Genomic DNA, 16,168 nt, shown 5'->3' with positions numbered 1-16,168 from the left:
TAGTTTTATTATGTATCAAGTCTAAGTACTGTATATACATAAGAATGTAGTTGTCACAACCTACTTATCTGATGTGTATATCCCCATGGGATATATAAGGATCAACCTTTTTTGAATTTCAACAAGTGATCATTCTCTATCCATTACTAGCACATGCACACTTGGCCAGGCAGAGGATGCATGCATATCTGGAAATCGGAAGGAATAGCTTTTAGCCAAGCAAATTTTCAGGTATATGGGTCAAAACCGCTGTAAATAAACCCTTATAACCAGATAGGACAGAATCCAATTCGCCAAATTGGCAAATATTGGAAGTTTTGCATCAGATTTTGGATGCAAAGAAAAAGCTTTTCCTCAAAAAATCTTACAGGGATTATCCATTCATGTATTTGTGGGCGGCAGGACATCAGGTAGTGAAGCCTCCTGTCTTTTACCTCATCAGCCAGACTTTCCTGACCATGAAATGGCTGCAGATGAAGGGTCATGTGATCTCTATCTGTCCATGAACAATCGCCCTGCCAGGACCTAGTGATAGTATTCATGAAATATATCATCAAGTCCTGGCAGGGTGATTGTTGTCTCTGCCCCCTTGCATTGTGTTGATCATGTAGCTGTATTGCACTGGTGATGATTTTACTCTAATTTCGTGTCTTTATCTTCGTTTTGCAGTTGGGGAATTTGTTAGCGACGCTCTTCTGGTTCCTGATAAATGTCGTTTCCTTCACCAGGAGAGGATGGATATTTGCGAGACACATCTGCACTGGCACACTGTCGCCAAAGAGGTAACACAAATGTTAAACATATTCTTCAAAATGTCATCGTATTTATCAGTGTATCACATCTCCCGTGACCTGTCGCCTGGACTCAGCAGAGGCATCCATCACCCGCAGCAGGCCACAGCCTGTCTCTAGTGTCTATTGATGGCGCTGACATGCGGCCTAACATTACATTCATGCTGTATTCACTGTGAAGTGGAGCGCTGCCTTCAATAATGTAAGAGACATAACCTGAGATTTCTGGGCCTCAAGCGGGGAACAGCTTACCCCATACCTAAGGACCTTTGGGTCTCCATAGACCACAGGGTGAAATTTATCAAAAGTGTCTGAGGTAAAACTCTTCTAATTAATCATGAAAACCAATCAGAGCTCAACTTCCATTTTAAAAACAACTGTGGGAACATAAAAGCTGAGCTCTGATTGGTTGCCATGGGCGACTAGAACAGTTTTGCTTTCAGATACTCCTGATAAATCTCCCCCATATGTCTTTATCTATTAGTAGCATGTAAAGTATTGACACTGTCCCGCTGTTATTTCTACTGACTTTGTCCATCAGTTTTCCCACAAAAAAAAATAGAACAGGAAATCCTAAATGTCTAAGAGGAATAACGGAGGCAATGCACAGTACAGAACTAATAAGAAACAATCAGGGGTGTAACTACCGCAGTAACAGCCATAGCAGCCGCTATGGGGCCCACAGTGTCATATACATATTATGCTGCACGTTGTACACCATAATATGTATATAACAGCATATATGATGTATATATACTGTATACATGTGTGTATCTGTGATGTGTATGTACTGGATTTGTGCTTATATGCTGTATATATAGGGCAATGTATGTGTATGTGTGTGTGCGATTATATAAATGTGTGTAAGAGTGTATAAATGTGTGTGTATGAGTAAAGAGCTGTATGTTTATGTATGTAGGTATATAATTGTGTGGGTGGCCCTATTCAGGAGTTTGCTATGGGGCCCAGCCTCTCATAGTTACGCCCTTGGAAATAATGCTCTAGCATTGTTATGGAGAATTCAGACTTGTCAGGTCCAGTAACAAGTCTCTTTCAAAGGGAATCTGTCAGCAGTTTTGACCATACAAACAGTGTTGGGTATTGTCTCTGGAAATCTGTATTATTGTACAATTCTGGCACCATTCACACAACTATATGGGGGGCCTGTGATCCGTCCCCATAGATATCTATGGCATTTGGTCACAGTCCGATGAGCAAACTCGCTGCACCGTGACAGAGGCGGTCCGCCATTCATCTTTCAATAAAGAGCACTTACCCCCCTCCCTTATCCCGGCCAAGTACAACGCCCAGCATCCGCTCTGGTGGAACTCTAGTGGAAAGCGATGGATCACACCACTAGCTCACATATTACATGAGTCATAAGCCCTGCGGTTCTGATCATCCAAGCACTGCTACATCTCTATACAGGCGACATATAGATCCATCTATGGGTCAAGTGATTATTAGTGTATTAAAAGATTTATATTATATACACATGTATGAGTATTTTTTTCTATGAATACTAAACGGGGTGTTCAGTCCCCAGGAGATCGGGAGAACATTTGCAGTTAAGACATTTTAATTCGAGATGTAACATTCATATAGATAAGTGAAGATGAGGACGGCTCCTAAAAAACTAGACTTTAGAAGAGGGGTATTCAGCTAAAGATACTGCAGTAAGATCCCTGTGTTTTTTTTGTTATTGAGATCATTGAGGTCAGACCCCGGAGGCCTCGCCATCAGAGGAATGAAGAGGCAGGCTCCGGGACGAGGCCATCGATGGGGATCCTTTTAGAGACCAAGCGGCAAAAAAAAAACATTTACAGTGTCCTGAGAAAGAATCATGATAATCTGACCTTATCCACACCTCCTCATTAGTCCTGTAGTCCAGATTGCGTCAATAGTATGGAGCAAAGTATAACCTGGGCTGCCCGGTGCTATGGGAGGATGCGTTGTGCCTGTCTGGTGAACTCTGGGGCACATCCTGGGTGCCCACACAGTGGCCTCTGAGTGCCACCTTTGGCATATGTGCATTATTTCGAGGGGCGTAACTATGAGAGGTTGGGCCCCATAGCAAACTCCTGAATAGGGCCTCCCACACAATTATACACACAATTATATACCTACATACATAAACATACAGCTCTTTACTCATACACACACATTTATACACTCTTACATGCATTTATATAATCGCACACATACATACAGTGCCCTGGACTAGGCTGATATCACTAAACTAGGCTGATCGACAGCTACAGTTCTAGCCTCAAGCTATTAGTCCTCAAATTCTTATGAGAGATATATTGATGACGTATTCTATCGCGTGAGTCGCCATTATTGGATGTGTTCAACGCTGACAGCCATTAATGTACTTGTCAAAGTTATGTCCAGATTTTTAAGTTTCCTACACTTAATAGAGCTCATCCATTTGCAAGATCAGGCATGTTGGTATCCAGTATGCCCGTTCTTTGTTATCCCAAATATCCCATTTTCAATTAGACTCAATTTGGAAATTATGTAAATTATAAATAAAAATAAATAATGAGTTGACCTTTTAGCGGACTCTACATGGATGTTATCAGTTTGTACAATTATTTAGCCTTGTACCCCAATATCGGCTATTTTGTGACCAAGCTTTTCCTGTTTCCAGTCTTGCAGTGAGAGAAGTATGAGTCTCCATGACTATGGCATGCTCCTGCCTTGCGGCATTGATAAGTTCCGGGGAGTGGAGTTCGTCTGCTGTCCTTCCGCTGATGAAAATGACAACTTTGACTCTGCCGACGCTGAAGATGACTCTGATGTCTGGTGGGGCGGAGCTGACACCGACTACGTCGACAGAAGGTGAGCTCATTTATCTCTGTTGTCCTACTGATGTGATTTCAATGGTCAGTAAACAATACATTTTGACTACAAATTGGCGGAAAGAACCTTTGTTAGAGACTTCATTCAAGATAAATGATTCTCTCTCTATATACCAAGCTGTTTTCCTTCTACCCCTTCCACCCTATGTTCTCCGATGAGAAGCCCACTAAGATGTCAGTTTATTTAGAAGTCTATGGGGAGGAGAGGGGGGGGGGGGAGTGAGCAGGAGCTAATTATTCTACAGATAAGTGAGGGTGGACCTCCAATTTTTCCATATATTATGTGTCATCTTTCGATGAAAACCTTTGCAACTCCAACTCTTTGCATCCTTTATCCAGTTAAGTGCTCCCCAACATTTCCAACCCATAACTACGATAGGTTTCTACACTCCGGTTTCTAACCACTCATGTGGGACCATATATCTGACTGTAGAGAGCCTAATAATTATCTTGTGTGCCGAAATTAATGACACTGGTTGCTTGGGAATGGTGGGGGTGCCGAAGGAGGTAGGGCATGCGGTTTGGAGTAGCCTTTGCTCCCGCAGCTCGGAGTAGCCTCTGCTGAAAATTTGCATATGACATAAAGTTTGGGAGTATAAAAGGATTATAGAAAAATATTTTGGGGCTTAGGACGGTCCTGGAACTTACCATCAGAGTTACCTTTATAGGTAGATTCCTTTAAATGATATTAGGAGTTGGAGGTTGTGAAAGAGATGCCCCTTTAAGCAGTGCAAGTCTATATTCAGCTAGATTAACCAAAGGAGGTCCCACTATATAGACTTGACTTCTTAATATGACCCGAGGCAATGATACACTTGTCTTGATAAATCATATAAATTGGAAAACGCTAATTGATTCCCCTTGGACATTGGTTACTTTGCGATGATCTAATTATGAGAATTGCTTTGTTTCTCTCTTAAATGGAACCGCTCTGACGTCTGACGCTGTCATGCGGAATAATTGCCAGTGACTTAAGTACAGACAACGTGGAATGGAATCGGTTCATGCTCAGTGCATATCCCCTGTTCATCAGGGGGGGACCCCTACTAATATGAGGATAATAAGCAAAAATACATAGAGGGGATTCTTTATCCAAAATCCAGCTGTTGCTAGATGTGGGAATGGCAAATGATAACTCAAAAGTGCATAAATGCAATGTACGGAGCATTGATCTCTATAATATATACAGGGAATAAGCTTTAATATATGTCCTTAAGTTGCCCTTGAATTTCAAGTTGCTAAAAAGCATGTATGCTTGAATATTTCTTATCTAAAGAGGTTCTCCTATCATAACCTCTGTGACCACGTCACATACATCCTGCATCGTGCAACCCTCAGTATTTTCACCTTTACCGATCCCCTACCAGTCTTTTTTCTCCTGCCTCTGCTTCCTGGTCTTGCTCTCCAAACAGGAAGTGCTTACACAGCCAATCATTGACCACAGCAGTGGTCCGCCTTATCCTGTGATTGACAGTAGGCTCTTCCTGTCCTTGTTAAGTCACCAGGTGAAGTAAAGATTAGCAGGGTCCCTGGACAGGATAGGTGAGGGATCGGTGATGTTGAATATTGGCCTTATTCTTTTTCTTGCTAATGTTTGTATAAAATAACACTATAATGCTGGTACAATAGTGGTGTCTCAGCAATCGGTGACATATGATAGCGATATACTATAGCATAAAACATCTTCAGCATACCCTGGTAGATATACTTGCTGTGCAGCCTGCGGATGAACTACAAGCAGCTCATCATGTCTCTTGCCTACTAGATTTTCTTCCATCTTGGCTTTAGATTCCATGGTCCGACAGCTCAAGGATGAAATATTTGCTAATCACGCAGACAAGTAATTGGCCATTCCAGTGAACGAGCTTTTGATTTGCCTTGCAGCTTAACGCTAATTAGTGAGCGGGTCGCAGAAAGCACATGACAGTCATCCCCGCAGCTGCGCGTCCACGCACTATTCATTGCAGATGCTGGAGAGAAGGCTCGTACAGCAGCCCCTCGGCGCCAGCCGCAGGCCGGTTTGTTATAGTGCACGTCACTGCTTTATGGAGGTGATGGCTCTGCAGTAAAGGGGAGGAATTTTTTTTTTCAGTTCTGTTTGAAGGACAAATAGGTTTTCATCTTGCTGGTATTTCGAGATACTGGCGGCTGCCAAATCTGCCGGTGACCTTTTATGGAAAATGACTTGATGTAGAAGTGTCATAAATTCTGGGCTGTGACACTGATGACATTTCAAATGAGTTCAGAAATGTATTTAATATCCAGACACACAAGGTGAACCGCTGCCTCACTATGGGGGACAAATGGCGATTCCCATTCGCATTGCAGATACTATTCATAAATAGCAGGAATATATCATCTATATACCATATATACTCGAGTATAAGCCTAGTTTTTCAGCACAAAAAAATGTGCTGAAAACCCAAACTCGGGTTATACTCGAGTAAAAAAAATATATATATTAAAACTCACCTTTCCAGCATCCCCCGCTGCTGGCTATATACTGTGGCAGGGGGCTGGCTATATAGTGGGGCAGGGGGGGGCTGGCTATGTACTGGGGGATATGGGCTGGCAGGCTTTATACTGGGGGGCAGGTGCTGGCTATATACTATGGAGCAGGGTCTGGCAGGCTATATACTGGGGAGGCTGTGACCAATGCATTTCCCACCCTCGACTTATACTCGAGTCAATAGATTTTCCCAGGTTTTGTGGTAAAATTAGGAGCCTCTGCTTATACTCGAGTATATACAGTATATTCCTTCACCTTATTTATCATCAATAAAATTTAGATTTCAGTGGTAAACACGTACATTTTTTATTTTCTTTTATTTTTATTTTTTTTCAAATATTACTTTTGTAATAAGAATTTTTCAAACCACCATAAACCCTGGGCCTAGGGCAAAGATCCTAGACTTAACCAAGACAAAATTTTTAGTCCTACTCTGTCTAAAATTAAAGCTGGCTAATTCGATCCGGTTTTAACACTTAAAGTTTAGACAGGCTCGGCTGTTCTCTGGTCCATCAATAGGCTAGCCATACTCAACTAGGAGGAGTAGGGCAAATCCTGAGACAAGTCAAGCATGTATGTGTATTCGGGAGTCAGCCGGGACTCATCTGATGGCCATCGTAAGTGGCCAGTTTTAATTCACAGCCTACAGTAAATGAGGATGTTTTGCAGCAGGCTGTAATGTGAGACATTTTATTTATTTTATGGAGAGAATAATTTATGTATTACAAAGTGCAAAGTCCTTCCACTGGGGCCTGACCTTTGGGTGTGGGGACAGCTGGATTCCCCTAGTATCCTAGTACCTGAGTGGCCCGCTTGAAGATCAGCCTAGCGCTAGTTGGGTCACGGGAGGCTTGGTCCAGATGAACAAGCCTTTCCCATGCTGGGCAGGACCAACAAGGGGATACAATAAGAGGGTAGGCCTCTATGTTATGAATGGTTTCCCCTGGGGCCCTTCCTGTTGTTAGTGTGGTGAAGGAATCACCAGAAAGATGGTGAATGCTGTGATGTTAGTGGCAGCCAGGGATCACACATGCGTCTGTATGAGGTTATGCACATAAAAACTCAGTTTCTTTATTCAGCCTCCAACACAGCAATGGGCAACAGGCTGAGGTAGTACTGGTAGGGTCTATGTGCCAGGTCCTAAGTAGCTGGTGGTCGGATGCAGTCCGTTTGTAGCCCACGGTCCTGTCCAGTAGTTTGGGGCTGGAGAAGGAAGTAAGAAGCTAACCAGCAACTTTAGGCAACCTATGTAGAGAGGTCACAGTGAGTGGGCAGGTTTATACGAGAAAAGCTTGTGATGTCACAGTGATCGGGTGGGATTATACAAGAAGAGTTTGTGATGTCACATTAAGCAGGTAGGATTATAAGAGGAAAGCTTGTGATGTCACATTAAGCAGGTAGGATTATAAGATAGGAGAGCTTGTGATGTCACAGTGAGTGGGCAAGTATATATGAGGAGAGCTTGTGATGTCACAGTGAGTGGGCAGGTATATATGAGGAGAGCTTGTGATGTCACAGTGAGTGGGCAGGTATATATGAGGAGAGCTTGTGATGTCACAGTGAGTGGGCAGGTATATATGAGGAGAGCTTGTGATGTCACAGTGACTGGGCAGGTATATATGAGGAGAGCTTGTGATGTCACAGTGACTGGGCAGGTATATATGAGGAGAGCTTGTGATGTCACAGTGAGTGGGCAGGTATATATGAGGAGAGCTTGTGATGTCACAGTGAGTGGGCAGGTTTATATGAGGAGAGCTTGTGATGTCACAGTGAGTTGGCAGGTAGGATTACATGAGGAGAGCTTGTGATGTCACAGTGAGTGGGCTGGTTCATATGAGGAGAGCTTGTGATGTCACAGTGAGTGGGCAGGTTTACAGGAGGAGAGCTTGTGATGTCACAGTGAGTGGGCAGGTTTATGTGAGAAGAGCTTGTGATGTCACAGTGAGTGGGCATGTTTATGTGAGAAGAGCTTGTGATGTCACAGTGAGTTGGCAGGTAGGATTACATGAGGAGAGCTTGTGATGTCACAGTGAGTGAGCTGGTTCATATGAGGAGAGCTTGTGATGTCACAGTGAGTGGGCAGGTTTATATGAGGAGAGCTTGTGATGTCACAGTGAGTTGGCAGGTAGGATTACATGAGGAGAGCTTGTGATGTCACAGTGAGTGGGCTGGTTCATATGAGGAGAGCTTGTGATGTCACAGTGAGTGGGCAGGTTTACAGGAGGAGAGCTTGTGATGTCACAGTGAGTGGGCAGGTTTATGTGAGAAGAGCTTGTGATGTCACAGTGAGTGGGCATGTTTATGTGAGAAGAGCTTGTGATGTCACAGTGAGTTGGCAGGTAGGATTACATGAGGAGAGCTTGTGATGTCACAGTGAGTGGGCAGGTTTATGTGAGAAGAGCTTGTGATGTCACAGTGAGTGGGCAGGTTTATATGAGGAGAGCTTGTGATGTCACAGTGAGTGGGCAGGTTTATATGAGGAGAGCTTGTGATGTCGCAGTGAGTGGGTTGTTGATCCTAGGAGAGAGATTTATATAGAAATGTTTTTGTCCTAGTATGAAAGCTTTAGATGGGATATGATTAATTAGATTAAATTTCAATTTTATTTTCAGAATTGAAAATATTTGTAATGGATAAGGGAAGGTATACAGAAGTGGAATAGCATTGACTTGCTCAATTAATACATTTCTGAGCTGGGGAACATATTATATTTGACACTTAGTGGACCCCACTACAATCAATGGTTTTGGGTAGCCCCCCATACTGGAAGTAGATGGGTTTATCCACTGTTTTAGTGGTTGTGCCAAGTTACTGCAGTTCCCCTTCCATCTGTCATTATAGCAAGTTCTTCAATCCATCTGATTTGATAATTGATCTTACCAGAAAACCCCTATAAATAAATTTTGGAAAGCGTGGCTCTGTAAAATATGGCTGAATTTAAACACCCCCCCCCCCCCTACTTTTAATCACAACATTTCTGACCTTCTACTGGGAATCTGAAAGATATAATTTAGTAGTAATTTAATTTTTTTTAAGAACATAGGATTATAAATTAAGGATTTTCAATATCCACAATTCCCCAGTAGACCGTCATTTGCAGAATCTTCTGGAAGGAGCGATCAGAAGCAGCAGAAGGAAGGCCATAGGGAGATTGTATGTTCAGCAGTCGCCCTTGGCTGCTATAATTGCTGAAATTAGACTTGGAACTCATTTATCATGAATAATGAATGTTTTTAGAAAATTTAAAAAAAAAACATTTAACAGGAAGATGTAAAAGTAAAAAAATAAAAATTTGCTGACAATTCTGTGCTCCATAGTCAAGATGAGCGGACCTGAACTTTAGCTTCATCCATTCATGCTGCTTGATGGACTTCAGAGAAGCCAATCAGGCAGCTCTACGCCCCTAGCAACTAGTCATGGCTGTGATTGGCCAGGTGGACCTCTTTTGGACACACTTAGCCTATCACAACCATGACTAGTTACTTGGGGCATAAAGCTGCCTGATTGGCTTCTCTGCAGCCTATCAAGTAAAATATCTGGGTAGGCAAAGCTGGTGAACAGAGGACACCAGAGCGTTAGGCTACGGGCACATTACCGTATGCTCAATCGGCTCGAAAGTAGCCTTTGTTTTTCCTTTGCGCCACGGGTGCCACTTTTAAAATAAGTGGGTGTGGTGAGGCGGGGAACCAGGCGGACCAGATAAGCCCTGGTAAACCACATTTATTAAAACCTTCATCAAAAAACTGGTGTAGGTTAAAGCTGAAAACTACATCAGGCCAACCTGGGGTAGATCATAACCCCGGTGCTCCGCAGGAGTGGTCAGAACCGGCATGACTTGCAGCGTGGAGGCGCCTATAATTAAGACTGGCGCAAATACATCAACCCCAATGTGACATAACCACTGGAGGCAATCATTTGCCATTGAAATAAATGAATATGGGATGTAATACCCCACTTTTTTGTCCTACTATGAAGAAAATACACCACAAACGTTCTTGCTACAGCCAGTTGTCTTACCACCTATTTATGTAAATATAAGGAGACAAATTTTGAATGGTCCTTTCACATGGTTCTGAGACCAGACAAGGTATATTATTATAAAGTCTTGTGTTGCCATAACTATACCTGATTTACTTGAAGAAATTATTGTAATTTTCCTTTTATGAAAATTACAATGGAATAAACCATCGTCCCTCCGGGTCAGGCTACGGTTCCGCTGCATTGGGTTACTATATAGAAAGGATTATGTCCTTAATATGGAATGAGTGTTCAGGATGTATCATGTCGCGGTAATTAATACCCAGGGAACAAATTTTGTGTGTGGAAAAGGGGCTGCACTCCCGAGCAATTACAGGTGTAAAGAGGGAATATGAAGATAAACGAGGTTTTACACTAGAAAGGACATATGGCTGACTAATTACCTGCACAGGTCAGGTGCCATCCCCCGCACAGGGATGCCAGTTATGACTTACATTGCCCCGGAGTCTGTGTCAGCTAAACATACCTCCATACTGACCCAGATTCTACTCCCCTTCAATTTACCTTATGTATATTTTATTTATTAATAGTAAGTAATCCATAAACATAAAATCAAACCAGAAGAAAAAACATAAGAGTATAAAAAGCAAATACTGAGCATTAAAGAGGACAGTCACCCATAATTTCGGCACTACTAAAGTAAGCAGCTCCTAGTTCTTGAACAAACACCGCAGCGAGCTGTCCAACAATTACATTGTACCACACCGCCGGAGGTTTCCGGTAACGCTATCTAACACTGCGGCGGGTACAATGTAATTGTCGGAAAGCTCACAAAGCTGTCTGACGTATTCATGAGGGGGCGGGGTTTGGGCGTGGCTAGGGGTGACCTGGCGCGCGGCAGTCACTGCCGGCCTATGGAGCGAGCGGGGTGGTCCTGGGAAAAGGCAGCGCCTCGGACCGCCCCCTCATGAATACGTCGGACAGCTTTGCAAGCAGTGCGATGATTACACTGTACCCTGCCGCAGGTTTCCGGTAACGCTATCCTTCTAACACTGCGGCGTTTGTTCAAGCACTAGTGCCGAAAATTGGGGTGACAGGTCCTCTTTAAATTGTTATGGTCAATGTTCTCACTTAAAGGTTGAATAAGTAGGTTGAGTTTGATAGTAGTCGTGATTTTGAACATTTTCATTTATAAATAAGAAGTTTTCACTGTCAATCACTGTGTGTGGGAGGGGTAATCAGGGCTTTCACTGCCAATCACTGTTTGTGGGAGGGGTAATCGTGACTCATTGACAATCACTGTCTGTGGGAGGGGTAATCGGGACTCTCACTGCCAATCACTGTGTGTTGATGGGGTAATCATGACTCCCTCTGTAAATCACTGTGTGTGTCGGCGGAGTAATCAGGACTCCCTGTTAATCACTATGTGTGGGCAGCATAATCTCAACTCACGCTGTCAATCACTTTGTGTGGGCGGGCCATCATTATAGGTTCCTCATGACCTGCTCATTCTGCCCAACTATTGCATGGAAAATTGGCACTGTACAGTCTTGTTCCCAAAGATCTGTATAATTGGGCAGACTTGCCATCGGAGTCTAAGGTACTATTTGCAACCTTATCGCCTTTCAACCAATTATGTAAATGTTACTTAACTGAGTTATATTCTGTAAGGGGTGTTATTAGTCTTTGCATTGTCATATATCTTGGCACCTCATTCTGAATTATAATTAATAAAATGAAAGGGGGAGTAATTGACCAAATGTTACAGAAGACCTTTCCCAATTTGTCGACACTCAAGCACCCACAGTCCTTATGGACCTATATCATATCTGTCTGTGGGCATAATTAAAAAAAAAAAAACACTCTTACCTAGGGATAAGTCCAATGAGCCAGATAAGACCCATCTCTGGTGCCTCCAGTGTGCTACTTGTGAGACCTAGCAACCGTGACTCACTCCTCTCCCTCTCCTCTCCATAAAGTTTTTATGTAATCGGGTGAGAACCTACTAGTTGTGAATCACTAATCCCCCTCTTCTCTTCCTAGTTTCAATTTATTTGGGTAGAGACCTAGCAGCTGTGAATCGCCCCCCCCCCCCTCCCCTTCCGTAGAGTTTATCTGTAATCGGTTTGAGACCTAGCAGCTGTCTCAATCCTCCACCTCTCCTCTATAAGGTTTATATGTAATCGAGTGGAGACCAAGCAGCTGTGACTCACTTCTCTCCCTCTTCTCTCTATGAAGTTTATATGTAATCAGATGGAGACCTAGCAGCTGTGACTCATTCTTCCACCTCTCCTCTATAAGGTTTATATGTAATCGAGTGGAGACCAAGCAGCTGTGACTCATTCTTCCACCTCTCCTCTATAAGGTTTATATGTAATCGAGTGGAAACCAAGCAGCTGTGACTGACTCCTCCCCCTTTCTTCTCCATAGAGTTTCTTTGGAATATGACATCTCAGTGAGCTTCTGCTTGTCTGGCTAGAAGGACAGACAGGCATCGGAGATTTTGGAGAGACATGGAGAGCATGATAACATTTATTATATACTCCCCTGTACTATTTATTTATGCAAAGTTTGCTAAAAAAAAAAAAACTTTTGACCAGAAAATTTAACCGTAAGCAAGTATAAGGTGCCAAGGGCTACTTGTAGAGTGCGGAGGCCAATCTGTGATTCCAGTATGCATCTCCGACTGTAGTAACTTTCTTTTCATCTTTTGTCCTGTGAATTTGACATCACTTGATCTCGGCCTCGCACTTGTGACAGTGTGGAGATAATTGGTTGCCCTTGCTGGGGCTCCAGTTCTGAACCCACACAAGTCCGAGAGAGAGAGAGAGAGACAGGTCTGCAAACACTGCGGCTAATGGCGGGGAAGAGGAATAAAGGAAATGATGAAGCAGCTTATCGCTTTGAAAAGCAATTGCCAGAATGCTGTGTCGGCAGCAGAGTGGGGCACCCGGGTGGTGATGAACTAGTGCTGTACAGAAACAATGGGGCTAATCTGAGACTGGGGAATTGTGTTATCTGTGAATAACCAGACAATGCTTGCGCTTCCTAAATACTAGCTAATATTGGCCAATGTCAACTAATTTAATACATTGTTAAAGAAGTTTTAACATCCTCCTCATCCTCTAATAGGCTCTGCTTCACCGATTCCGGCATAGTTGGAATTTTTTCTCTAGCCCACACCGTTCCCGAATAATCACTGCTATAGGTCTCTGAACCAAATCTGCCATCTACGGTCAAGTAGGAGGTTCCCTGAACATCGGATCCAGTACAGGGCCGCCTACTTGACAGTTTAGAGAATAATTGATAACTTGAGTACAGAAACTTAAGGCAGTGATTTTTCAGGAACGGTGGAAGCTACAGAAAAAATTCCAACAGAGCAGAACTTAAAGGATACCATTAGGTCAGTATTTATGCTGTGCTTCATGGTTGCAGAACACAAATGTGAAGACGATTATAGACCTGGAGGAGTCCGGGAGGCAAATGTTCAGAGAAAATTAGGATAGTACAACATGAGAACTTGTAGATGGGATTATGTGGAAGTTGTCTGTGGGGTGAATCCTTCTCATGCCTTCCACTGTGATTAGTTACTCTTTGTTTACTGCTAAAGCTGTGTTCAGAAATTGTAGAGATGAAGAGGAAAATTTAGCCTCGCTGAGGGAACTCTATAGGGAGGGAGGAGCTTCAGAGGACAGAGACCCAGACTTTCTTTTAAAAGGTTGGCCACTCTTTTACACAAGTTGCCTTTACTGCCTTAATAATGAACCTTGAATAATAATCAAGTGATTCAGCAGTCCTGCCACTTACTTTAATGCTGTCTGCAAACTCTACATGGATCTTTATTTACATGTCTGAGCACTGATGAATAGGAGGGGCTGCAGAAGGAGGTCATAGCTCAGGTTCACCATAATCTCACAGTGGGTGTTGCCATTAGGACAGATTGAAGGAGTGAGAAACAGGGAGTTATGTATATATGCAGAATGAAGCATAGTGAGAACAGAGGAAAGGCTGAAGCTCTGTCATATCCAAATTAGCTTATGTTTATTACTACTATATAATGACTTCCATACTGCTGCTAGTTGTGAGATCTGTATGAAAGAAAGAGATTGGAACGAGATCTGTTCTTTATGATTTGGAAGTCAAATTATTAGTTAAACTCAGAAAATTCAGGAAAAAAATCTATACAAAAGTGAAGCCCACAGAAGGAAAAATTGTTTAAATATATGTGTTTATAGTAGACGTCATTTATCGACATCAACAAAATTTTACTTATTTTAATTTTAGATCCTGCCCCTCTTCTGGCCAGCTCAATTCTAATTTTTGCAGATTTAAATCTGTTCTGGCAATGTCATAGAGATCACTAAGCAGTAGTCATCTCATTGTTCCCAAAGGCAAGGAAGACGTTGACCTGGATTTTTTTGCATGTCCTATATTTTGAGCAGGATTGCCGTCAATTTTTCAGCCCTTCAGTGGGGGGGGGGGGGAGGTGTTCTGGGGGATTTTTCTGGCAGATGCAAATATTTACTGTGTGAACTAACATGAACCCCTCCATGACTTGTTATTAATCATAGGTATTACTGATGGCTTTTATTTTTTCCCCTCCCTGCACAGAGCATGCCCACAACACTCACCCATAGAAGTAAGTGAATATGTCTAGAGAGGTCCCTACATGCCTCAGATTAAAAATTTTTTTCATGGTATCTCATAGTTATGGGAAGTCCGGCTCTTCTTAGTGAGCTGTATCATTAGGCTCCGCTCACTAAGACGAGCCGGCTCTTCTGGCTCCTGAACGGTTCCCTATCAAACATATAATAGGCAACCTCAGGCCAGCCAGTCATCCCACTCCACTTTTAACCTGATTTTATCGGATTAAAGGGAAGGCATAGTGAGCCGATTAGGAGCGGGGTTAGTGAGCCATTGGCCATCGTTTCCGTGAAAGAGCCAGCTCTTGAGGCCGGTTTGTTCGTGAACTGCCTATCAATCGTATCTCAGGCAAGATGGCTGACTTCTGTCGGTGAAATAATGGGTTTTCTAATTTTAGAAGTCATCTTATGTAAAATATCTGATGGTTGTTTTGGCGCCTCGTCGTCTTCCACCATGATGCCCGCTCCGTGTTCGTGTTGGATCACCAGTTCATTATTACTGGCAAATTGTTCTTCAGTCAAGTATTAAAGTAATCTGTTATGCGATAAGTATGTGGAGATACACAGTCTTTATGGGCTCTTTCTTTTTTAATGTAGTGAATTTAACACTGGAGATTAGAAGGCGGCTTTCATTTACTAGCACAATGCTCCCTACATCTTAATTGAAAATTCCGACTTCAGAAAACATTTAGATGCAAAAGAGCAAATTTCTCGCCGAGATGAATGTCTCCGATAGGGTTTTGCCGACAGCGGAGACGCACTCGATAAGTCAGGATTTTTTTTTTTTAATGGTTCATTTCGGGTTTCGAATCATTTGTCATTGTTTTCAGCTGGGAAGAACGAAGAGTCGACAATGCCGCTTCCGTCTTCACAATGGCCAGAGGCACAAATGGAACGTAACGTGTCCAAATTATAGGGAAATTATATTCTATAATTGTGTGCACCTCTATATTTTACATATTTACTTTTTTGGGGGGCACAGAGCAGAAGGCCAGTTCCATTATCTAAATTCTGTATTGAGGCGAGGGTAGGCGGAGTAGGCAGTAGCCTAGGGTGTTATTGAAGGGGGTTTTCATTGGAATAAAAATACTTTTTTAAAGTATTTTTTTCATTACTAACATTGACTGTTGGTGGATCAACTCGTTGAGAAATCCCACAAATGGGCAGAATGGGAGGTCCCCAATTGTTGACCCATATGACTTCCTCAAGAGTTCCCCCTGTGAGCTGTGGCGGTCATCCAATAGAACTGGAATGAATGAGACATTTATCTAAGCTGTGACATCATCTATTGTCAGTAGTGATGTAATGATGGGTCAGTGTTATCTATATAGAGATCATTGTACAGGGAGGGGGAGGAGATAAGCTGTGACATCATCTATTGTC

The 16,168-nt window shown here is 42.8% G+C and overlaps 1 protein-coding gene across 2 annotated transcripts in view; it reads left to right on the top strand.

The window, feature by feature from the left end:
- Positions 1–16,168, top strand: part of APP (amyloid beta precursor protein) — a 153,951-nt gene that overhangs the window by 94,321 nt on the left and 43,462 nt on the right. For both annotated transcript variants that reach the window (XM_072138596.1, XM_072138597.1), the window contains exons 4-5: positions 670–782; positions 3,445–3,635. In XM_072138596.1, the coding sequence (XP_071994697.1) occupies positions 670–782; positions 3,445–3,635 (304 nt within the window). The remainder of the gene's footprint in view (positions 1–669; positions 783–3,444; positions 3,636–16,168) is intronic.

The sequence above is a fragment of the Engystomops pustulosus genome, chromosome 2 (genome assembly GCF_040894005.1).
Source record: "Engystomops pustulosus chromosome 2, aEngPut4.maternal, whole genome shotgun sequence".
NCBI lineage: Eukaryota > Metazoa > Chordata > Amphibia > Anura > Leptodactylidae > Engystomops > Engystomops pustulosus.
The sequence above is the reverse complement of the archived record's forward strand: the minus strand, read 5'-3'. Positions and strand labels throughout refer to the sequence as shown.